General features: G+C 34.6%; 1 protein-coding gene across 3 annotated transcripts in view; it reads left to right on the top strand.

Moving 5' to 3' along the window:
* Positions 1-25461, top strand: part of FSTL5 (follistatin like 5) — an 816338-nt gene extending 790877 nt beyond the window's left edge. For all 3 annotated transcript variants that reach the window (XM_016952467.4, XM_016952464.4, XM_063809978.1), the window contains one exon: positions 22907-25461. In XM_016952467.4, coding sequence (XP_016807956.2) covers positions 22907-23609 — 703 coding nt within the window. In that variant the 3' untranslated portion in view covers positions 23610-25461. The remainder of the gene's footprint in view (positions 1-22906) is intronic.
* Positions 25462-26683: the final 1222 nt, after the last annotated feature.

Raw genomic sequence — 26683 nt, 5'->3', positions numbered from 1 at the left:
ATTTTCTTTAAGAACACTGAAAACAGGCCCCAGTCTCTTCTAGCTTATAAGGATTCTGCTGTGTGGTCTGCTGCTAGCCCGATAAAGTTCTCTCTGTAGGTCTCCTGGCCTTTCTCTCTAGCTGCCTTTAAGAGCTTTTTCTTTTGCATTGACCTTGGTGAATCTCATGGCTATGTGCCTTGGAAATAGTCATCTTGTATAGTATCTGTTTAGGATTCTCTGTATTCCTTAGGTTTGCATGTTGACCTCTCTAGTGAGATTAGGGAATTTTTAATGAACTATATCCTCAAATATAAGTTATTTATTCTTTCTCCTATTCTCTCAAGAATGCTGATGTGTCATGGATATGGTCTCTTCACATAATCCCATATTTCTCAGAGGTTTTGTTCATCTTTGTTAATTCTTTTTTATTTTTGTCTGACCAAGTTGATTTGACAAACTGGTCTTCACGCTCTGAGATCCTTTCCTCAACTTCTGCTGCTAATACTTCTGATTGTATTATACAATTCTTGTAGTGAATTTTTTAGCTCAAGAAGCTCAGTTTGGGTACTTCTTAGAAGAGAAATGTTCTCTTTTAGCTCTTGAGTTATTTTACTGTATTGATTGGCTTCCTTGGACAGAGTTTTAACTTTCTCCTTGATCTCAATGAGCTTTCTTGCCATCTGGATTCTGAATTCCATATATGTCATTTTAGGCAATTCAGAATAGTTCGGAATTATTGCTAGGGAGCTAGTGAGCTCATTTGGGGATAAGGGGATACTATGACTGTGAATTGCCAGCATTCTTGAGCTTATTCTTTCTCATTTGGGAGGGCTGGTATTTCTTTAATTGTGGTTTAAATTGAGTATCATCTTTTGACATCATTTCTGAATGTTTTCAGAGGACTAAAGGTCTGTACTGGGTCTTCATTGATGGTAGAATTCTTGTTCTTGGTTTTGCAGGAGGGGGAATTAGTAAAGTGATTTTTAGTGTCGAAGTTTAGGCTGTGATCCAATAAATGCTGATTGAGAGCAACGGGCAGTAGATAGGTTCTTACTCAGTCACATGGTTCCTTTATATGTCTTTGCATTTGAAGTTGTGTTCTGTGGTGTGAGGAGAAGAGAGGTGACCCTCTCACCAGGTCTGTTCATGGGCCTTGGGAAAGCTACCTCCAATGCCAAACTGTTACCAAACAACCCTGTGGAGGGAGGGACAGTTAGGCCCCACACCAGCCCACAAGCCTGTGTGACTCAGTCCTCTCAGTTTTCTGAGAGTGTGGGCTCTTCTTCCATTCAAGTGTCAAGCAGAGCTCTGAGTGAGGCCCTTCTGAGCCACAGGCCACAGCTCTCTGGTACTAGGACCTCCTCATATTTACCCACTCTGGTTGCTCGGGACTGGGTTCTTTGTGTGGTGTGAAATCTGAAGGTTTTCCAAGCTGTTGGAACACATTGAGGTGGAGCAAAGCACTCAGGCTGGGCAGTGGAGGCTGCACTATATACATGTTCCTATGAGGCAGCCAGGACTCAGGGAGGGCTGGAGGGTAGGTGGGCCTGTGGGATAGATGTGTCCCAGTCCCATGGGGAAGCAGGCCCTACTTTCTCCCTAGAGGTTAGCTGGGGCCAGAGCCTCTCAGAGATAGATGGTCAGCCCTGGCAGTTGACCACTTATGGACAGGCTCTGCTAGAGCTGACCTATGCCAAAAGGTCCCTGGCTCTGTGCCTGCTGCAACTGTCTCCCCATCTAATCTCCAGGGAGATCCCCTTGCCAGCTTGTAGGTCTGTGGAGGTATGGGGTCCCTGCAGCTAGGATTCCAGAGGTCCACAGTGAGAGTAGGCAATCCTCCATTTCCTTCACTCACCCCTTTTCCAGGCACTGTTGGGGAGGGGAACTAGCCACAGTGTTCAGGCATCTCATGCTAGGTTTCTAGCCTCCTCCCTCTTCAGGATCATCAACTGCATCTCTTCCCCATCCTCATTCAGTGTTCTCTCTTTAAAGATCTGTTCAAATTATGTTGGTGTAGTTGAAATCTCTCTTTTTGTGGGAGCAGCACTTCCTGTATGCATCTACTTGGCCATCTTGCTAAATAATATAGTGTATCTGCTAGACCGTCATGTGGCCTCCTTCTCCAAGGAGATTCTGGAGGGCATTGTTGCTAAGCCTGAAATCCAAAATCAAAAATTTTAAAGTGTACAATTCGTGACAATAATACATTCACAGTATTAGACAACCATCATCTCTACCTAGTTTCAAAATGCTTTGCTTACCTCCAAAGGATAACCTGTATCAGATTAGCAATTACTTCCCATTCCCCTTTGCCCCAATTCCAGGAATTTACTACAAAAAAGACAGTACTGGAGGAGAAAGGAGGAACAAAAATGACATTAGACATATAAAAAACAATGAATATAAACGAATTGAACGCTGTAATAGGCAGTTATGTACTTGTTCTGGAACCTTAAAAAAGGCAGGTATGGGCAAAATTGATTAAAATTAGACACTCTATCCACTCTATTCTATGTAGAAGAGACTGACATTAGATGTAAAGACATAAATGGGTTGAGAAGGAAGAGACAGAAAAAGATATTCCATGCAAATAGTAACCACAAAAGAGATGGTATGGCTGTGCTAATACCAGACAAAACACATTTTACGTCAAAACTGTTAAAGATTACTAAAATATGTGAAGCAAATATTGACAGCATTGAAAGGTGAAATAGACAGCTCAACAGGAACAGAGACTTCAATACTCTTATTTTTGATAATAGATCAAAACTCCAGACTGTTTTTTAATAAAGAAATAGGAGACTTGAATGACACCATAAACTAACCAGACCTAACAGACAAATTTAGAAAATTTCATCCCCAAAACAGCAGAATATACATTTTTCTCAAGAAAATATGGAGCATTCTCCAGGATAGAAGACTTATTACGCTACAGAGCAAGTCTCAATAAACTTTAACAGATTGAAATTACACAAAGTATCTTCTTCATAAACAATGGAATGAAAATAGAAATCACTAGCAGCAGGAAAGCTGGATGATTCACAAATAAGTAGAAATTAATACACTCTAAGTAAAAAATGAGTCAAAGAAAAAATCAAAAGGAAGTTTGAAAATACTTTGAGGCAAATGAAAACAAAACACAACATAATAAAACTAAAACACAATAACATTGACTTCATTTTTTACCCATGTAATTACATTTACATGTGTTTTTAAATATTCATATTGCTTTACATGAATTATATAAGTTTGGGAGTTTCTGTTTTTATAGGATTTTGTCCAAATTCTATCTAGTGTCTTTTCACTTCAGTCTTCAGGACAGCTTTAAGAATTGCTTATGTGGTGAGTCTAGTAATGTGAATTCTCTCAGATTTTTAAAGTCTGAGAATGTCTTGATTTCACCTTAATTTTTGAAGGCTGGTTTTGTGAGATATGGAATTATTGGTTGACAGATCTTTTCTTTCAGCACTTTGAAACTATATCATCCCTTTGCTTTCTGGCCTTTGATGATAAATGTGTTGCTAATCTTATTTAGGATCCTTTGTACATGATGAGTCACTTCTTTTGTGGTGCTTTGGTGATTCTCTCTTTGTCTTTGTCTTTAACAGTTTGGTTATAAAATGTTATCATGTGGCTCTCTTTGCATTTATTCTTCTTGGAATGTTTGAAGTTCTTAGATGAATAGATTCATGTACGTTAGTAAATTTGGAAAGTGTTGGCCATTATTTCTTCAGATACATTTTCTGTGATCTCTCCTCTCTTTTTGGAAAACTGCGTAACTGGTATTTTGGTACACTTTTTAGTATTTCATAGGTCTTTTAGGCTCCATTTATTTTTCTTCTTCCTGGTCTTCAGAGTAATTTCATTTACCTCTGCAAATTTGGTGATTCTTTCTTCTGCCTGCTCATATCTGCTACTGAAACCTTTCAGTAAATATTTCATTCCAATTATAATTTTCAACTCCAGAATTTTTGTTTTACTCATTTTTGTATTTATAATTGTTAATTTTTATTTGTGTATATATCATTCTCCTACTTTCCTTTAGCTTTTTGTTGTTGTTGTTATTCTTTGATCCATGTTTTCCTTAGCTCTATGAGCAATATTTTCTTTTTTGGGGGGGGGACATAGTTTCACTCTTGTTGTCCAGGCCAGAGTGCAGTGGCATGATCTCAGCTCACTGCAACTTCTGCCTCCTGGGTTCCAGCGATTCTGCTGACTCAGCCTCCCAAGTAGTTGGGATTACAGGTGCCTGCCACCACACCTAGCTAATTTTTTTGTATTTTTAGTAGAGACAGGGTTTCACCATGTTGGTCAGGTTGGTCTCAAACTCCTGACCACAGGTGATCTACTCACCTCGGCCTCCCAAAGTTCTGGGATTACAGGCATGAGCCACCGCCCCTAGCTATGAGCAAATTTTTAAACAGCTGAGTCAGCTTTTGTCTTGTAATTCCAATGTTTGTTCTTCCTGGGAAAGTTTCTGTTAATTTCATTTTTTTCCTGGGTGTGGTCCGAATTTCCTAGTTTTTTAAAATATATTGCATAACTTTTTGTTTTAAATTCAACACATTTAATATATAATGTAGAAACACTAGAAATAATTTTCCCCTTCTTAAGTTCCATGAGTTATCATTGTTGTTGTTTTTTTTTATTTTTAAGTCACTTTTCTCAAACGCTTTTGAAAAATTTTTTTTTATTGTTACGTACTGTCATTTAAATCTTAGTTTCTTTAGCTTTTGACCAGCTTGTGGTTTAACAAAGATTTTCTAAATGCCTGAAAGCCAACAAATAAATAAAACAAAAAAGTCATCTACTAGGCTGGCCAACACAGGATTGGCCCTATATTGAAGCATTCTTTCCACTGTTAGTGGAAAACTTAGAATGCTTCCTTAGCCTTTACTTCCTATTTACATGAGTCTACAGGATGTTGGGAGATAAACACTTAGGATCTTCTAGGTCTCATTGAACATGTGTCTTGCCTCATTTATCTGGGATCCCCACTATACATTAAGAATTCTCAAAGATTTCATTTTTCAAAATAATCCTCTCCTGAGAATTTTTTGTCAGGGCTTCCAGTGTGTCTACTGATTGGCCCAATTGTAATCAATTGACCCACGCTTCAATAGCTTCTTCATTTGCCTCTTGATAATTTTTCAGTAATACCCTCTGCTTAGCTGTTTGTCCTCATTAAGAGAGTTCTATTTTGGTGAGCAAAACAGAGGCAAGCACCTTGCATTATTACTTCAGGGAACTTCAAGACTAGTAAAAATGCACAAACACAATCACTTGGGAACAAGTTCCACTCTGTGAACTCTGAAATCAGGTAACCACACTGGGAATGTGGGCTTCTATTTTCAAGACTGCTACCACTCGGGAAGAGGGATGAAGCAAGGCTGGTCGAAATTGAAATGCCACAGAGTTCACTTAACATGCTTAATTAGCCTTTTTCTTGACTCAGTATAGGCTTCTTTGCTGTCAACCTTTGACTGTTTTCCCAGATTCCAACAAAGTTGACTCTGGCAGTCTTTGTTCCATTTGTGTGCCCAGATAGACCTTTGACGTTCACTACCAGATTGTTTTTGCTGGTGTCATTTAGTGAAATCTGTAGATATTTTTAAAATGGAATGAGTAGTGATGTGCTTTTGCTTTAACCATATTTTTGGCATATGATTTTTCCAATAACTAGACCACTGAAAAATGCTTTGGCTCCTATACAGGTTATACATATATCCCTCTTGCTGGAGAAGACATATGTGCAATTTTCTATTATAAAACCTGAATTATTTTTCTTATAAAAGAACAAAAGATAGAATAAATTCTATTCTCAAACACAGATTAACAATAGAATAAAAGCAGAAAAAATTCTGGTGAACACTGTAGGAAGGAAATGCAAGAAACTAGCCTCCTTTGGATACATTTCCATAGTGATAAAGTAGGTCATATCTACTACATTAATTGGTAGTTCTTTAAATTTTTAAAAGCCTTTTCAGACTTTTTAATTTTTTAAAAGATTCCTCTTGTTTTTTCATTAGAAAACAAACAAACAAACACACACAAAAAAATGGTGTTAGTCTTGTGAAGGCAGCAAGAAATTCTAGTGGCTAAGAAGTTTGTAAATCAGGAAATCCTATAGGAAGAATTAAGAAAAATGGTAGTGATTTTTATGGTGTTCAAGTATTTAAAGCTTTGAGTCAATATTTTGACTGTTAGTAATGATTATTAATAGTTCTGGGGGCCGGGCGCCATGGCTCACGCCTGTAATCCCAGCACTTTGGGAGGCCAAGGCAGGCGAATCACGAGATCAGAAGATCGAGACCATCCTGGCTAACACGGTGAAACCCCGTCTCTACTAAAAATACAAAAAAAAAAAAAAAATTAGCCGGGCGTGGTGGCGGGCGCCTGTAGTCCCAGCTACTCGGGAGGCTGAGGCAGGAGAATGGCGTGAACCCGGGAGGCAGAGGTTGCAGTGAGCCGAGATCGTGCCACTGCACTCCTGCCTGGGCAATAGAGCGAAACTCCGTCTCAAAAAAAAAAAAAAAAAGTTCTGGGAAGTAACTAATTACTATTTTGATGTTGTCAGAAAAACAAATGGGGTTCAAAGAAGAGCTAAATCACTTGCCTATTATTGCATAGTAAATGGCATAGGTGGGATTTTAATCTACATCTTCAAAGCTCTATAAAAGGTGTTGCAATTGCTATAAAAGTGATAGCAGATCAGACCAAGTCCAAGGACCTAACATTGCACGGGGAGTGTGTAGTGTATGTATAGCCAACACAAGGAAGAATAGATTGAGAATATAAGCAAAGAGAATCTGAGTAATTTCCTTACAGAAACAAACCTTACTGAAGCCCATCACTCAAAGCAAAAGGAGTTACGTAATCTATAGATGCTACAAATATATTCTGAAAAGAAAACACAATGTGACATTGTTTCAAAAATGCACTACTCAGATCCTAATATTTTGAGTATTATCCAGTAGAGCTCAGCTATGTAGATCCTTCAAGGGAGGAATTAGTCTAAAATGAAGAATAATTTATATTATTAATAATTCAGATTATTAGTGATAACATTCATTTTTATTTGAAATAACTCTAAAAATAAGTTTTACACATAATTTATTAAATGATTGCTTTTTGTTGCAAATGATGCATTTGTTGCAAATGATGCATCAGAAGTGTGTGCGTTTGTGTTTCATTTTCTTTTCTGCCAGGCTTCCATTAAAAGTGTTAGCTAGATCCCTCTAGCTAGTTCCTTCTGGTAACAGTTCCTTTGTGCCTTTCATCTACATTTAATTGACTGATGGTCATATAGAGATATGAAAAAGCACTTTATAAATCCTTTGGCTAAATGAAAAGATCAAATCTAATAATTATAAGAAATTTAAAATCAATTAGCAAAATAAGAAAAATCTTTCATTATAGAGTGTTAAATTAATTAGCATTAATTACATATTTTAAACATGTAACAGCAATATAATTTCCATTCAAGTGAACTGCAACCAATTTTCAGTTTGCTATTATAAACAATCTAGGTATAGGCTGGGTGCGGTGGCTCATGCCTGTAATCCCAGCACTTTGGGAGGCCGAGGTGGGCAGATCATGAGGTCAGGAGATGGAGACCATCCTGGCTCACACGGTGAAATCCCGTCTCTACTAAAAAATACAAAAAAAATTAGCCGGGCATGGTGGCAGTCGCCAGTAGTCCCAGCTACTATGGAGGCTGAAACAGGGGAATGGCGTGAACCCGGGAGGCAGAGCTTGCAGTGAGCTGAGATCGCGCCACTGCACTCCATCCTGGGTGACAGACAAGACTCCCTCTAAAATAAATAAATAAATAATAAAAAATAAACAACTAGGTATATTTACTTTTCCATTTGTAGAAATGTTATGATTTAAAACACTGAGATTCTTAAAACTAATTTATTCTCTGAGTATTCTTGGATTTAGCATAATCACCATTATACACACAAAAACCAAACCAATGAAATTACAGTATTGAGGTAGACTTACAATATAAGTATCATCAACATACTTTGGCTTTTCTATTTCTACTTTCTTCCTCATAAAATTTCTCAACATGTTTCTCTATAGCATCATTGTGTTAATTAAAGAAGTAGACATCAGAGAAAGGCTACTAAATTTAGTAAGATTAAGCTTTAAAGAAGAATCGAAGTAGCTATAAAATTCAACTACTTCAACCTTGTTTGTCCTCACCTCTGTATTTTGTATGCTTAGTTCAATCTCTAAAATAACTATACCTTTTCATCGGTTTGCAATAAAACCACATTCAATGTTAAATTCTAAAGTTCAGTCACTAAATTGCACATGATAAAATTCAAAATGGAAATCATCAAATATTGTTGAAAATGAGAGTCAAGACAATTATCAAAAGTGTCATTTTGAGTACAGAAGTTGTGAAAAATAATTAGTTAATGCTGGGGTGGAATTCAAAACAGATTTTCAAAGACAGGATAGTTTAGGGAACTATAAAAAATTATCTCTGATAACATAATAACATAATGTCCTAAGAGGAGAAATAATTTATTCCAATTTTACCATAGAATTGTTTTATCATGTACACTGCTATTTACTAAAATAATAGCTGCAAGCATTTTATCCTGGCAAACATTTAGTGTCATTGTACTACAAACATTTTTTGATGATACTATACAATAGATTATAACACTGTCAATGTTTCTATATGTAATATTTAGTAACTATGCCCTTTCTTATACTATTTACTTATAGTTCTATCATTACCTCATTGATTAATTTATACTATAAGGAATCTTTTTATTTACAAATATTTTTATTAAGTTTTATATCTAAACACATCCTAGTATTTTTTAAATGATTCATCATGCCTATCTTGGTCCGTACTTCCTTGAAGATGGGTCTTTATATGGATGAGTCTTTTTACTGAAGCATCAAGTACAGTCTGTACATATATCTGGATTCTTAGAAATGTAAATTTAAGATTAAAATGATGATAAGCAATTCTTATGAGAACTATCTGAAATTTTATCTAGAGCTCATATATATTTTTATATTTCTATCTACTCATCTATTTATGTACCTATCTATATATTTTTTCTCAGTACAAAAGTAATTTATATCCACTGAACAAAGACTGCAAATGTAAACCAAACAAGACAAAATGCAGTTGACCTGAATAATATAGGTTTGAACTCCACAGGTTCACTGATTTTTTTCATAAAAATATCAAAGTTTATTTTGGAGATTTGGACAATTTGAAAAAATTCTCAGAACAACCATGTAGTCTAGAAATATGAAGAAATGAAATAAAAGTTATGTATATTATGAAGCATATAATATATTTAGATACTAGTCTATTTTATTATTTACTATTATTAATTATAAACAAATCTATTATAAGAAGTTAACATTTATCCAAACTTATTCACACAATCGCTTACATACTGTACATAGCGCCATTCACAGTCCAGAGAAATGTAAACAAACCAAGATGCAATATTAAATTATAACTGCATAAAATTAACTGTAGTACATACTGTACTACTTAATAGCCACCTCCTATTGCTCTTGTAGTGAGCTAAAGTGTTGCAAGTATCCTCATAAAATGCAATCATCTCCACTCCACGTGAGCAGTTCGTCTCTCTAGTAAATTTTGTATCACAGTAAAAAGTGATCACTCACGGTGCTCAAGTATTTTTGACCATGTTCGATGCAATGCCATAAACTTTGAATAACATTATGAGACACATACAAAGTACCACTAAGTGATGTGGAAATGCTCCCAAGGATCAGAATTAAGTCATAATATGAAAAAAAAAGTTGGTTGGCTCGATAATGTACCGTAGATGGAGGTCTACAGTTGTGGTTGCCTGCCGTTTTAGACAGACTATTCATCTTGTAAACAGATGATGCAAACTTATGGCAATGAAAAATATAGTACAGTACTGTAAGTGTATTTTCTCTTCATTATGATTTTCTAAATAACATTTTCTTTCCTCTAGCTTACTTTATTATAAGAATAAATTATACAATTTATATAACATACAAAATATGTGTTAATTGTTTATGTTACCGTAAGGCTTCAGGTCAGCAGTAGGCTCTTAGTAATTACGTTTCTGGGGAGTGAAAAGTTATGAGCAGCTTTTTGACCATTCATGACATCAGTGCCACTATCCCCTATGTTGTTAAGGGGTCAGCTGTAAAACATAACAAAACAAGTTTAATGCAGTTTTCCATAACCACAGTTAACCTCTGAGCATGTATCTCTTCAGTCCATGCACAGACTTTGCTTATTTTATTTTTAATGACTTAATTATACCATTCATACAGTATTGTGCTATGTTTATATAATTTATTGAATCTTAAATTAGTGTTTTATAAACATTTTTTAACATGTGTATTCTATTGCACCAAGTGGCTATATCATTTGTCATTTACATAAGTATTCACTTATGTCTGGGCTTTTAAATTGCTTAAAATGTTTCCTACAACATAATAATGTGAACAATGTATTCATGCATAAAGCCTTATTCATATTTATTGTTATTTCCTCAGAATAGTTGACCAGAAGTGAGTTAGTATCACAAGGGGCAGACATATGTGGAATAACCTTCATGCTAATTACTAATTATTTTGTACATGCAAGTTACACTGCCATTAGGAATATAAGAAAGTGCCTATTCCATTGAGCACTCTTAAAAATTATGTACTTCTAATTTGTGAAATTAAATTGAGACTAACTGATACAATTTCATTTAGTTAAAACATAATGAAGTTGAAAAGTTGAGTATTTTCTTTATATTTTTTGATGCACAGAAGCAATATCCAAACAATGCAGAAGTATATATGGTAATAAGTAAAGTCTCCTTTTATAAGGGCTCATAGCTCTTTCTCTTTAGGACGATGGAGCAGGTTGTTGAGTAATCTCTCAGATTATTTACTGAAGCAATTACATAAAAGAGCATTAAAATATGCAGTAGTTTTTATAACTGGAATATATTCAATTTAAAATGAATAATTTTGGAGACATCTCTGTGTCAGTACTAATACACTATCATTTTTACACCTGCAGCATGGAATTTCATTTGGTGGAAGGTTCATAGTTTAAGCACTTGACTATTGTTTTACATTTGAATATTTCTACATTTTCTTGTTGCAACCAGTGCTGCAATAAATATCCTTGTGCATGCTACTTTGTGGTCATTTATGAGCATTTATTAAGGGGAAATACTGAGGGACATTATTGCTTTATTAAAGCAGAGTCACAACTTAACTTTTACAGAATAATGCTAAATCGTTATCCAGAAAACCTAAAACAATTACGTTTCTACCAATACTATATGAGAGATTATATTTGTTCACTTCCTTAGCAGTCTTGGATCTTAAAACACTTTATTGTTGTTGCTAATTGAATGGTGAAATACATATATCTTTTTAGGGATTTAATTTACATTCATCTAATTATTTATAAGATTGTGAATCTTCTGATGTTTATAGATCATTAATTCTTCCCTTATATGAGTAATAGCCATTTGTTTGTTACATTTCCTTTTCAGTTATTTTCTTGTTTTGACTATTAATAATTCATTTTATAGTCAGAATATTGACCTTTTCTGTCATATTTTCTCTCATTTGTTAGATTACCTTAACCATTGTTTATTTTTAATATAGTCACCTTTGTCAAGCTTTATGCTTTTAACTTATATGACTTTTATCTTGCTTTAAAAAGTATCTTCTTCAATATGTATGTTTTTTGTTTCTAATAGCATTATAATACTATTAATACCAATCATCAAATACGATATATAATTTTATTCACTTCAATTTTTTCATCTATATAGATATCATTTTATGTTAAAAATTATATATACATGTGTTTTAATATTAAATTACCTCAGTACTCTAGATTATACAGTGTTTAGCTCAACCCACTATATTATATAGCCTATATTTTCCCTACTGATATAAAATGCTACCTTTATTCTATTATTAATTTTATACATATGATATGTTTGCTTCTAAAACCTTTATTCTATTCCACCAATATTTTTTGTCTTGTTAAAACACCACTACATTGTTTGAATTTATAACAATGGAGTGTAGTATGTATGTGCGTGTATATAGAGGTTTTTATGTGCATGTATATATACATATACAAGGACTATATAAAATCAGGAAATTTATATTATATTTAGGAAAATATCATCGAATAGTTTTCTTTGTGTTTTTGACCTAGAACAAAATTTGTCGAATGGGTAAGACATTCACATTGTTAAAGGCATACAAACAGAAGTTATGTATTTTGAAATATCTCCCTTTTATCCCCTGCCTTTCACCTGCACAGTTTCTACACTTATAAAGTGCTACTCCCATCCTCAAGATAAGTAACTGATCTTTTGATTTGGGGTAGAAGAGAGTAAAGAGAGTTGAATTAATTCATTATACTCCCTAGTTCACAAAATACCACAATTATTTATATGGACAAGATCCTTCTTTTATTAGTTTATCAATTGTCTTTATTTCTATTCCACACTTTAATTTTCCTTCTCCAAACCGTGTAGTCAACAACTCTCATGTTTAAAGTATCCTTTGCTTTGTATTTTTCTTATAAAATGGGTATAGCTTTCTGGCTTGTTTGTGTTTGCTGTTTTTTTTTTTTTACAGTTTTCATTTATATAAATGATAATATGGCCTATATCCCATATTGCGTCTTACTTATTTTCTTTTTTTTTTTTTTTTAAGACAGAGTCTTGCTCTGTCACCCAGGCTGGAGTGCAGTGGTGCGATCTCAGCTTACTGCAACCTCTGCCTCCCAGGTTCAAGCCATTCTCCTGCCTCTGCTTCCTGAGTAGCTGGGATTACAGGCACATGCCACCACGTCCAGCTAATTTTTTTTTTTTTTTTTTTTTTTTTAGTAGAGATGGAGTTTCACCATGTTGGCTAGGCTGGTCTCGAACTCCTGACCTCAGGTCATCTGAGTTCCTTGGCTTCCCAAAGTGCTGGGATTACAGGCATGAGCCACTGCACCCAGCTGTGTCTTACTTATTTTCTTTCAATCCTACATTTTAAAGAAATATTCTTGTTGCTCTGTGTATATTTAGTCTACTGCTTTATAATCATCCATAGAAATCTATAGTGTGGCCCACCATATTTTACTTAATCAATCATGTGTGCGTTCATGTAACTTCGGTCACTTTTGGATTGGTTGGTGGCTGAGCTCAGCTAGGATATCTGGGATGGGTGGGCTTCTCTCTCAGTGATTTTTTTATCATCAACGATCCTATACAAAGTTCTTCAAAAAGTGACTGCAGTACTCTAAGAGGGAAAGCCCTAACTGGTCAAGTCTCTGCTTCCTCCTGTTTGTTGATATCCCATGGGCATAAACAAGTCACATGGCCAAGTCTAGGGTCAGTGTGGGAGAGGACTACCCAAGGGCATTGATACTGGCAGGTAGGATTAATTGAAGACCATTATTATAACAATCTAGTATTAAGGTATTAGTTCAACTGTTTGTCTCTCTCTTGAGGTAGCTTTGTATTTGTCCTGATTTTATGAATAGTCCGTTACTTTCCACCTGCAGCCCATATACATATAGTATATTTCTGAACACTCTATTTATTTCATTGGCCTTTCTCTTTCTTAATAAATAAATTCTTCACTGATTTCCTTCTAGAACCTGTATAATATATAAATATGCAGGAGAAAAAATCTCTGACAATTTTTCTTCTCAAAACCTATTGGCTGTCTTTTTTGGTAGGGTTTCCATAAACTTTACAGTCAGTTTACCAAGTTAAACAGCATTAGCATTTTAATTTTAGATTTTAGAATCTGGCAACCTAATTGTAAAATGTTAATATTTTGAAAGAGTATATTAAATTTATAGTTTGAGTTTTAACATTTTAAAGGAATATGATAGATTTCTATTTATTTCAGTCATTTTTAATTGCAATAGAAAGAAAAATTTATTTCTGCTTCTGCGTGTTCATAGATATTTTACCTTTTTAGTTGCTAATGCTAGTCATTTTTCGAATTCTCTCTCTTGATTAGTTTTTGTTAGTTTGTATAAAATATATTAATTTTATATTATTTTGTGCCCCTTGACATTTCAAATTATTCTAGTTTAACAGTAGGTTTACAGTTAATTTTCTAGTGTTACCTATATTCTATTATATCATCTTTGCCCCTATGTTTGCAATTTCTAATCTGCTAAATATCTTCATCTTTTATTGTTATATTGGTTAGCATTGTATTTTTAGTTCTGAAATATAATTTTGATGATAGGCCTTGACCTGGAGAATTTGTTCACTGTCAGGTTTTTAGAATACCTGCTTCTAGAATCTGTTTGCTATTTAAATCCCTTCAGGATTTATCTCTTGTCTTTGATTTAAAATTTGGTATCTACAAAAAGGCTATTTCTTCTTAAATTAGTAATAGTTAAATAAATCCAACCATTAATTGAATAGCTCAAGGAAAACATAGGAGTCAAAAGCTAAAATGCTTCCAAATGTTTATTTAGAGATAATTTGAAGACCCTAAAAGCAAAACACAACTTTGACTTTATTTTCCCTAATTTGCACATACCCCAAAACATACAAACCAAAATATAAACTTTTTTAAAAATAGCAAATCCAGATAAATTTCTAAACATATATTACAATCTATTTTATGTATATTACATAGTCTGGTAAGCAATAATTACTCATGCAATTTTAATGTGTCCGGAGAAATTGTAAAGGGTAATTGGAAAATAATAATACATTAAGTAGTATTGATCATGTGTGTAACCTTTACTACATGGTTATTAAAATTACGTGTATTGGCCAGGTGCAATGGCTCACTCCTGTAATCCCTGCACTTTGGGAGGCTGAGGCACGCAGATCACGAGGTCAGGGGATCTAGACCATCCTGGCTAACATGGTGAAACTCTGTCTCTACTAAAAATGCAAAAAATTAGCCGGGCACGGTGGCACGCGTCTGTGATCCCAGCTACTTGGGAGGCTGAGGCAGGAGAATCACTTGAACCCAGAAGCTGGAGGTTGCAGTGAGCTGAGATTGCACCACTGCACTCCAGCCTGGGAACAGAGTGAGACTGTCTCAAAAAAAAAAAAAAAAAAAAAAAAAGGGTATTTTACCTATAATTAAATGTTAAGAAGCATTTTCTAAAACTTTACCATAAGTAAGAAAATGTTACCTAAATATTCACTTCAGGTAAAAACAAAAGTTAAAACAATTTATGTTCCCCACTTGCAAAGTTGATACAATTTTTCTTTATCAGCTGTCAAATGAACCCTATTAGAAATTAAATATACATGTCACGTCCTCACTCCATGTAGCTCTATGCATTCACTAGACTTGAGTTTTTCACACTCTTTAGCTAAGGAACTCTGTGACTGCTGTTTTGCATTTCCATCCCCAGATACACTTGCCACTCCTCTGCACCTTGCCCTCCATCCCATAAGGCTCGCTAATGTGGTTTCTTGTTGATTTGGAAAATGAGAGGCCTGACTGGAGATTGCAAGGAGTGGGATCAGAGTACTAGCCCCCACCATCGGCTCCTTGTCTGCTCATTTATAGGAGAGCAGTGGTTTCCTCAGATCAGAATTCACAGCTCCTCAGGAAGCATACATTTGCAAATAGCTCCTTTCTTCCAGGACCAGCAGTGGTAACAGCTTCATTGTTACTCTCCTCATATTACCGCATTATCCCTTGTGGTCAGTTGACACTTCTCTGAAAATTGTTACTTTATTGTGCCCCTCTTGATTTATTCCAATTAGAATTTGCCCTTTCCTTCTGGCATCTAGACCAATATAAACTGTCTCTTCAAATGAAAGCCTAACATAACAAAAATGTAATTTACTAGCTGAAGCCAGGATGTAGCTACATCCATCCCTTCTCCCATCTTCGAAGAGGTTCCGGAAACACTCTTTGAAAGTTAGGGCATAGGAATATAAGCACCCTTCTGCTTGACTGTAGTTTACCTTAAGGATAAAGACCATTTATTTTCTCTCTATTTCCTTCATAGTGTTTTACACAGTGTACACACATAGTAGATTGTGAATAATTATTGAATTTGGTCATATGGTATCTAGAATCCAACTCATGCAAAACCTGTTTCTTCATAAATTTTTTTTTCAGTTACTATTTCTCTCTCGCATGTATAAAATGAACACTGGTAATATTTTTTGATTAATTAATAGATTTTAAAACTGCTTTTCCTTTTCTTTTTTTGAGACAGATTCTCACTCTTTTGCCCAGACTGGAGTGCAGTGGCTTGATCTTGGCTCACTGCAACCTCTGCCTCCCGCGTTCAAGTGATTCTTCCACCACAGCCTCCCAAGTAGCTGGGACTACAGATGCATGCCACCATACCTGGCTAATTTTTGTATATTTAGTAGAGACGGGTTTTTGCCATGTTGGCCAGGCTGGTCTTGAATGCCTGGCCTCAAGTGATCCATCCACCTCAGCATCCCAATGTGCTGGGATTACAGGTGTGAGCCACTGCGCCCGGCCTTGCGTTTGCCTTTGTTTCATCTTACTTTTCTATTTCTACCTCTGTACTTTATAAACATTTTCTCATTCTTCTAATTGCTTACTCTGTTTCTTCTATGCCACCTCTGACCCATTTATCAACTCCTGCATAAAACACACATTAATCAGAAAAATTAGTGACTTTAGGGAAGCTACTCTTTTCAGATTTTCAGATTATTTTTTCAATCCCAAATTAGGAAGAACAACCAATTTTATAAAATCCCACCTTAAGACATAGTTGTCAGTTTTGTGTCCTAAGCTCTTAATCTCCTGAAAAAGAGTTAGAGGGCTTTAATATTTGAAATACAATCTACAATATATATGATGTACACAGATTTTACCTGAGTACAGTGGTTTATTTCTATAATCTCAGCACACTGGGAGGCCAAGGTGGGAGGATCCTTGGAATCCAGGAGTTCAAGTCTAGCTTTGGCAACACAGCAAGACCCATCTCTACAAAAAATACGAAAATTAGCAAGGCATGTGGTATATGCCTATAGTCCCAGCTACTCAGGAGTTTGAGGCAGGGATTCCCTTGAGCCCAGGAGTCAGAGGCTGCAGTTACCTAAGATCTGGCCACTGAACTCCAGCCTGGGCAACAGAGTGAAACCCTGTCTCAAAAAAAAAATTAATTAAAATTTAAAAATCTGATTTAGCCATATGTCCCAATTACTCACTAGAAGTGATAGACCTTTATACTGCAATACTAATCCTGTTAAGCAATTGGACACTTTGAATGTACTATAATTAAATTATGGATTTCGGTTTTGATTTTGCCTAGAACAATTAGAGTCCCTACATATCAGAATAAAGAGAATACTGAAAGAAAATAAGGACTTCCATGTTTAGAAGCACATTCTAGTTTTTTAAGGAAAAAAAGTCTAACAGTGAAATTTAGGGAAGAAGTAATATAGCTAAAATGTTTAATGTAGAATTTCTATAATGTACTTATTCAGGTGGGAGAATAGCCTGCGGTTTATTTTAGCTTCTTTAACCTATGCTTTGGAAACAGAAAACTTCAAAGTGCTATCATTTCTCAAACACATCTAAGCATTAGGACCATTCAGAAACTGTCCTTGCTCTTGTAATAAATCTTTACTAAATGTGGCGATTCCAGTTCTCTCTGCTTCCCCTCTCACAAACATGTGACCACCCTTTATAAACAGGTATGTTTTACTGAACTATTTATGTGATGATGTTCAGATAAAAACTGAATCCTCTGGTACTTGAGTAGGAAGGGCATTCAATCTTTTCTTACAAGGGTTGGTGTGGGATAATAGAAAAAACTAAATATAAATTCCTTTATATTCATTTATTCATAAATGAATGATAGCTCATGTCAGATTTATGGTTTATGTCCATGAAAATACTGTGTCAGCTATAACATAATGGAAGATGTCATTGAAACAGTGTATTTTGAGTGGGTTTACTTATTAATTATGTGTAGGGGAAGAATTATGATTATAGCATCTTATATGTTCAGCATTTACCTTTCAGTTAGAAAACATGACATTTATAATCCAATTGGAAAAGCTAGATATTAATAATATGACCCACACTTATTTATAAAACCCTAACCACTTAATCATGTGTTTTGGATTTAAGCCTTCACAAGTAAAATTCCCATAATACAAATTCCTATGGCTGTTCAAATTCTGTGGTTCTGGAATTTTTTTTCGAAGAATATGACTTTAATAATTGGGACATCGGAACAGCTTTCAAAATGCTTTTGTTTTAGATGTGAATTGCAGCACAGTTGGTTTTTATAACAGGATAGAGTGTTTGGCTAACCCATTCCTCAAATACACCTAATCACCCCTCACTGCTTTTCATTTGCAACAATTAATGTGCGTGCAAAGGCTTGTTTTGAAATCTGAGGTGGTGTAGATGATGGGGTTTGAGGAAGAAGATCATGTAGGAATGGACAGGAAGCATTTGGTCCTTTCCCAGCTATTTGTATGGAGATTGAGCCTCAGTGGGTAAACACTGAAAGTCAGTAGTGAGAAGAACTGTTGAGATGAGAAGTTCTAAGGACTCTGGAGACAGGCAGTGCTATGTTAATCCAGGAGATAGAATAATTGTTATTCTGCGAATCTTACAGAGTTCTATACTTACGAGCTTTAATGTATCTGGGACCATATGAGGACATTGCTCTCGGTGGTGACCATGACAAATTTACACAGGGAATTGCTTGCAATCATGAGATTTCTTCAGTAGCATCTCAGGTGACTAATCTGAAAAGAGAACAGGAGCATTGTAACATGGCAAGTGCTCAGGTGACAAGGCCTGGAACCCTGTTTTATGAGACTGTGTGACCAGGGACTGAGTAAAGGACTTGGGAAACCATCCATTACTCAATTGCAAGAATTGCTGCCTGGCTTTTGGGGATGTGAAGACCTTCAAGCACTGACTCTATCAGGCTTTGTCGTTTTCATCCATGCATCCCTAAATACTGTTCTCTTCCTTCCTCGGCCAAATAACTTCCCTTGCAAGTCTCCTGAATTGCTGTGACATAAATGCTGACTGCAACCTCTCCATATCCTTTGATATCCAGGTCCTAAAGTAAGCCACAAAATTTTCTGTGACTTTTAGCAAAAATTCTTGGGTAAGCCGAGGATCTATTTTAAATCCCATCATCTGTGCAGAGCTCAGGTTCACCTAGTACCCCATAGCCTACTGCTCCATGTTCTCAGTAAGTACTGAAGCAGTGCCTCTAGTGAAGGTGGAGGTAGAGTGAGCTAGGCTGTCTTTATTTTTAACAATGTGAGATATTTGGTGATAAACCAATATGTGGACTGGACATAGACACTGTTGGTACAAGTGAGAGCAAGAATAAAAACATGTATTTTTATTGTCAATGTGATCTCTCTAATATACATGAATGGAAAGTTATAGCCACACTTGGGTAACACTATTTATTTTTAACGTTGTAAGAATATTACCTGCACAGAAAAATTGATAATAAGTTTGTGGTGTTTTTCTCATCCTTGGGTTATAATAATCTGTTTTCCCACAGAAAATGTTTTATGTGATTAATAATTGGAAAATAATGCTACTCACGGTGTAAAGGACTGGCAATTTCTATTTATTGAGAATCTACTGCATGCCTGGTAGTATACATACATTTGCTGTCATCCTCAGAGCAAGGTAGTACTTTTATCCTCTTCCTGCTGATGAGGAAATTGGAACTCGTGGAAGTCAAGGACTTTACATAAGGTCACATTTCTGTAAGGTCTATTATTTTGAAAATCTGGATCATGAAAATAAGTTAGCTTGGAATGAAAGCCCTTACTTCATCCAAAACAAGTCTCTTCAAATGAATCATTTCAGGATCTTAGCTTAAATCATAAAAGCAGTAATTAAAGTTGAGCCTTTTTATGAACTTTATAATAAACTACTTTGATTAGACATTCAGAAAGAGAAAATGATTTGGAAAGAAGAAATAACTATAATTCTTTTCACCAAAGTTCACAATCCATACCATGCTATGCTGAGAGCCCACACTTTTCTATTGGCATTAATTTCCTAGAAAAAGCAGTAATTTTGAGAGTCGATTTTAACTCTCTTATTTCTCAGTCTGCAACTTTCTGTACGCATTCTGACAAATACTAGACAAACTATGTTAGGCCTAACACTGCAGGATTTTATTATACTAAGCAGGCATGAAAGTTGAGAGCCTCGTAAATATTAATCAGAGACTAATGAACAGTGGGAGACTTCTGAATATCAATCTGTACTAGGGGAAATTTTGAATTAGAGACACCACTTCCTAATCAATAAATCAGCAGTGAAAAATTGCAGGCATTCTCATGCATCTGCTTATGTAGCTACATCTCCAGCCCTAAAGGAGCATACAATGCAGATGCCAAAATAGATGTAATTTTATCACCCCACAAAGATCTTCTGCATTTTTAACTGGACCATTTTTTTAAATTTTTAATTACTTCCAAAAGTAGCTAGATTGTATCACAGAAAACTTGAGTACATTCGGTAGTATCAAAGTTAAAATTGTTCAGGAGTAAAGAGAGCTTGTCTCATTCTTCCTCATTAGCATTTGAAAATCTAGCCTAAAGGGACTAGAAGACTCAAGGTTAAGAGGAGAGCTGAAATGCCAAAGCTTGATTGGCTTATTGCTTTTATTCAGTGAGCCTAGTACTGCTTTTCCTCTGAGCTCATGTACAATTTATAACAGAAAGATATTTTTCAACATAATTCATAATTTTGCAAATAATACCAATATATTTACACACCTATACATCCTTAATGGTTGCCCATTAATAGAAACATATTATATGTTTGTTTATAGTAAATGGAGTTCATTAGTTTTTCAGACAAATCTGAGATTACATAGTGGTACTTATGATGTTTATGATTTTTTGATGCAGAGACACAGAAATATGGGACTCCGTTGACAGTTTGAAGCTTTTTTATTCCTTATGATTCAGATAGGATTTTAAAACTACACTATGTTTATACACAAGGCATTAATATTTTTATGAAAATATAAGTAATTATCAACAGTATGAATGTTTCTTCATACCATCATAATCAAGACTGAAATTTATCCTGAATGGGTATGGTATGAGCTGGGTTTACTGAAAGGACACAAACACATTTATTAAGGACACAGAAAAGATAAACAGTTAGCAAATAAGCTACAAGTGGTGGGCATCATTCAGAAATACACTCAAAATATTATTTTCAAATATATTGCTTTATGCCATTTCAAATACATGGAACAAGAAATAGTTACAAAATTAGGTAATAGTATAGCAGAATGCTATGATCAAGCTTTATTCACTAGCCCTGTTTCACTTTTTTATCACTCAAAATGTCTAGACTCATTGGAGACAGGGAGAGTTATGTTGATCTGCAATATATTCCCAGTGCCTTGCATTTAGTAGTTGTTTAACAAATATTTAAGAAAGCTTTATAAAGGAGTAGCTATACTTTGTGAATTTTCATTCATATAGAAGAATTTGTACTCTCTCCAATGACAGCAAATAGTCTCCTCATAAATTTTAAATATAGCTAAAATTATAATATGGTTTGTCAACTATATTTAATGTAAGAAGAATGGAAACAATTACAATTTTATGTCTATTTTCGTAAAACATCTGTGTGTAGGCACTCCCTTTCTTCTGCAATTGCAAAACGGGACTGATTTTGAGAATATTTTATTTTTCTATGATATTTAATATTTGTTTATTTATATTTTTGAGCTTGCTAAATGCTGACATTTAAAATTTTAAAGAGATATTACTCTGATTGCACCATATTTTGTACTATGTGTAGAAATGGTCATTTTTTTACATAAATAAAACTACATGTCATAATTATGTGTGATAATTAGCATAAAGATAATTACACAGGTGATGATAACATAATTGGCTCTCTTTAGAGTTTTTGTTTTCCTTTATCTTAGTACTCACAATAAGGTAATTTCGTTGTATTACTTATGAACACAGTGAATGGAAAAATATTTCTCTTATTTTTATTATGAGCTTTTAGAACTATTAGAAGGTGACAATCAATATTATTAATGCAAACATAAATAAAAGTCCTTTACAATTCTATTGGCCAATATCTACTTTGGATATAATTTTGTTTAATAGTTTCTATCTCATTGTATCTTGTTACTTATTTTTGCTAGAAAGTTGCTTGTGTTCTAGGTGAGTTTAAAAATATATTTATACTTGCCACAGGTATCTCTGATAATTCTCAAGCAATATTTAGCAAATATGCTTTGAAAAGTTCTGAACTAATTTAAGGTCAACAAAACAAACAAACAATTGTTTAATTGGCTTTAATATAAAAATAAAGTTCTTCATTATTCAGTATAGGATAACAAATAAAATGCAGGCATATCATTAAAAATAACAATATAAACATTGAAAGGTTGAAAAATGTTATACTTAAATTTATCTAAATAATGATGAGTGTCAGATTTATTTAATGGTCAAAAAACAATATAAGAAGTAAATGAAATGAGTGAAACCAATATATATTCAAGCCTTTTACTCTTGCTGGGTTTGGCAATAGTTAACCAAGCTTATTTAATATTACTTGGTCTAGAGACTTACAGAATAATGTATACTTCTTCTTTCCACTATGTTAAAAGCAAAATTTGTTGCTGCAATTAACTAGATGTATTGCTTTTAATTATTTTTCTTTCTACAGCATGAGTTATGATGATTTGGATGTAATGAAAGAATGACCTAGAGAAAGAAGGAGAGTGGCACAATCTACAGATTAATTCTAGCACAATTGTAACACAAATTGCTGCCTCGCCTGACAATTAGAGCCTGGGCTTGCGATGGACCTTTCCACCTGTATCTGGTTTTATTCTTACGGCTAAAAACTCCATTGCTTCCTGTCTAACTCTAATTTTCTTTTTTTTCAGGTTTGGATTTATTCTTCATAAAGATGAAGCTGCACTACAAAAAATTGATCTTGAAACCATGTCATACATCAAGACAATTAACTTGAAGGACTATAAGTGCGTTCCTCAGTCATTGGCATATACACACTTGGGAGGCTACTACTTCATTGGCTGCAAACCTGACAGCACCGGAGCAGTTTCCCCACAGGTCATGGTGGACGGTGTAACTGACTCAGTCATTGGGTTCAATAGTGATGTGACGGGCACTCCATATGTCTCTCCAGATGGCCACTACCTTGTCAGCATTAATGATGTGAAAGGTCTTGTAAGGGTTCAGTACATTACCATCAGAGGAGAAATACAGGAGGCTTTTGATATTCACACAAATCTGCACATATCTGATCTGGCATTTCAACCATCCTTTACTGAAGCCCACCAATATAACATCTACGGTAGTTCAAGCACACAAACTGATGTGCTCTTTGTGGAGCTCTCTTCTGGGAAGGTCAAGATGATAAAGAGTCTCAAGGAACCACTCAAGGCAGAAGAATGGCCTTGGAACCGGAAAAACAGGCAAATCCAGGACAGTGGCTTGTTTGGTCAATACCTGATGACACCTTCCAAGGACTCTCTCTTCATCCTAGATGGACGACTCAATAAATTAAACTGTGAGATCACTGAAGTTGAAAAAGGAAATACAGTCATTTGGGTTGGAGATGCCTAAAAACCCTATGATACAATTATTGAATGAAGCGTTTTACAATACATTGCACTTAATCCATTGTTTAAATTTACAACTTAACTTTCCAAGTTTATATCCTAGTCAAACAAAATTTACTTGGTTGGTCCAAATAAAATAAATTGTTTTTGACTAAGTGACTAAGACATACACAATTAATTATATTGGTTAATTAGAAATACTCAGCACAATATTTAATGAGAAATCACATCAGTCACAAGAATCAAATGTGTAAATTATGCTTTAAACAATAAAGTAGGATTTAAATCATTTAAAAAACTAAACTGCAGGGAATTTCAGATGACATAAAGCATTATTTCATTTTGAGGGTAGTTTATTTTTTTTCTCTGTCCTTTTGGTATGATTAAACAAGAAATAAAAGGTGTTGTGGAACCTTAAAATTCTTAATTCAAAATATTCGGTCCTGTCCACTGTTTATAATATTTTGTGCCTTGAAGGGAATGTCACAGGAGGAAAAGGAAGACTAAAACCTGCATACTAAATGCCCTCATAACTATAAATCTCTTGTTGTTAAAAAACATCTCTTGCGCCAAATCCTGTCTTCAGTCTTTTGTTTAACCCTCAATGAACTATCAATTGAAGGCATAAGTTGGCCTTAGGTTGTATACAGGTGTCAAACTCCACTTGACATTTACTGTATAATCTGCAGCATGCTATAGAAAGTGGGGAGGAAGGGAGGAAAAATAATTACAGTCAAAATATTTGCAATCTATCTACTCATTTTGCTTTCAATCACTAGAGTGTGTTATGTTTTTAATGCAAGTTTGTCTGGGATGTCAACTGCCTACAGATGTTTATTACTAGCAGAATAGATTATTTATTAATAGATATTGTTTCTTTTCATATAGTCCAATGTTTCATCATCAGGAACTTTCGGTTTTAAAAAAGAAACATTACTTTTGTCTGCTAAAGTAAACCATATATAGGGAAATTAACACCTAGGAAAAGAAAACTGGCAAGAGAATTGATGAGGTATTAGTGGCTTAGAAGAATTAGTAATATAAGTTGGGAATAAAGGAGTAGCCCGACAGTGGTAAGTAAAAATGTAGTACTCCATTGTTTTTGCTATTTAAATATAACGTATCAAAAACCTTTATTCTAAAATTTCCACAAATGATTTATTTTATCCATCTCCTTGTAATCCTAAAAGCATCTTCTCACTATGTGCTGTAGTTTGAAACCTAACGAATCCTCCTACTTGAGACACTGTAGAGAAGTAAAAATTGTTGCTTCTGTTTTGTTTTAAGAGGAAATGAGAAGGCCAGCAGAAGTAGATTAAAACTAGAGAGCTGGTTTATTAAAATAAGCAGATAATTATCCAGGCTTAAAGTAACAGCTTACATGTTTTGAAAATCCTTGTAGTTATTTTTGTTTTTATTGTTGCAAGAAAATGTTAATGGGCTGTTGAAATGACCTCCATTTACTTAAGGTAATCCAATAAGGTCTTTTTTAAATATACAAATTTTACTCAAGTTTAAATTGTGTAAAACTGCTTAGAAACCTGAAATTTTATAGTGTGTAATATCTTATGTGTATATAGCATCCTGAGCTGTGTGATACAGTAGATTTCTTCTTAGCAGAAACATGCGAGGTAGATTTAATAAACAACAAAAATCAGCTTATGTTTCTACTTATTGAATCTGCTTTACTTTTTAGCAATTTTCTTCCTTGTGAACATGAACCATATAAAGTGTCTGTGACTTAATGATTTCATGTAAGTCTGTCGCATACATCCTTCTTTTGTAGCTTACACCATGTGGATGCTCTGTCTGTAGACACTGCTTGATAAAAGGAGAATAAACCTCTTACATTTTAACCCTTGAGAGTTCAGTCAATGATTTAATATGCATACCGTTTTTAAAAAATTTCTCCCAATGCTTCAGATATAGTGTGATGCTCTGCATTATTCTGAAAGTGATGAGATCAGGTGAAGGTAAAGTAAACTGAGATCAATCAAGGAAAGAGAAGTTAGTTTGTCTTTTAATATAAAATCTAAATTGGATATCCTTTGATTATTCAGTGTTTACAGCAAGGCATATATTCTTTACATGATGTCTATTTCTATAGAATCCCTTCTTTTCTTGTGTATTCAATGAAAATATAGCACTGGAATATCAAAATTATACTCAAAAAAGTAGGCTTTTCTTTCCATGATCTTATAGCATTAATCATACAAATATTGAGTCACTTTTTAAAAACATTCTGATTCTTAAAATACTGATATTTGTGAGCTTTAAAAAATCACATGAATATTTATGTTACAATTATATCTGAAGTAGATACTTCTTCAAAAACAGGGTAAAAGGTTGAGTAAGAAATAACATACAGGGAATCAGTATGATCCTATGCACACCCTGATTGAAGTGTACTGTAAATACTCATATTAGCAATAATGTGAGTGTGTGTAAAAAGTGAAAGTGAAGAAAAACTAGGATAAAATGATGAGTAAACTGCTTTAAAAAGAAGCTATAACCCCAAAGAGTAGATTTTTTTGTTCGTTTGTTTTTGTTTTTTTGAGACGGAGTCTCACTCTGTCAACAGGCTGGAGTGCAGTGGTGCAATCTCGGCTCACTGCAACCTCCACCTCTTGGGTTCAAGTGATTCTCCTGCCTCAGCCTCCCCAGTAGCTGGGATTATAGGTGCTCACCACCACGCCTGACTAATTTTTGAATTTTTTGTAGAGACAGGGTTTCACCATGTTGGCCAGGATGGTCTTGGTCTCTTGACCTCGTGATCCAACAGCCTCGGCCTCCCAAAGTGCTGGGATTGCAGTGAGCCACCATGCCCGGCCCCAAAGAGTAGATTGTTAACAGACAAAAAAACAAAATGAAATTATAGCAATGACAGGCACGGAATGAGTAAAGGTATGAAAGCAAGTATGGAAATACGATGTGAGGAGGTAATTGAGCAAAACTGAAAGAAAGAAGTAAATGATTGAATTTAAAATTGTTGATATAGGTAAGACAAGAAAGTAGGTCATAAATGGTTTTTAAGGGAGAGAGGTGAAAATTGAAATTAGTTTAAAAACTTGGAATTAA

Source organism: Pan troglodytes, chromosome 3 (genome assembly GCF_028858775.2).
Source record: "Pan troglodytes isolate AG18354 chromosome 3, NHGRI_mPanTro3-v2.0_pri, whole genome shotgun sequence".
Classification (NCBI taxonomy): Eukaryota; Metazoa; Chordata; class Mammalia; order Primates; family Hominidae; genus Pan; species Pan troglodytes.
Note: the sequence above shows the minus strand (reverse complement) of the source record. Positions and strands in the feature narration are given on the sequence as shown.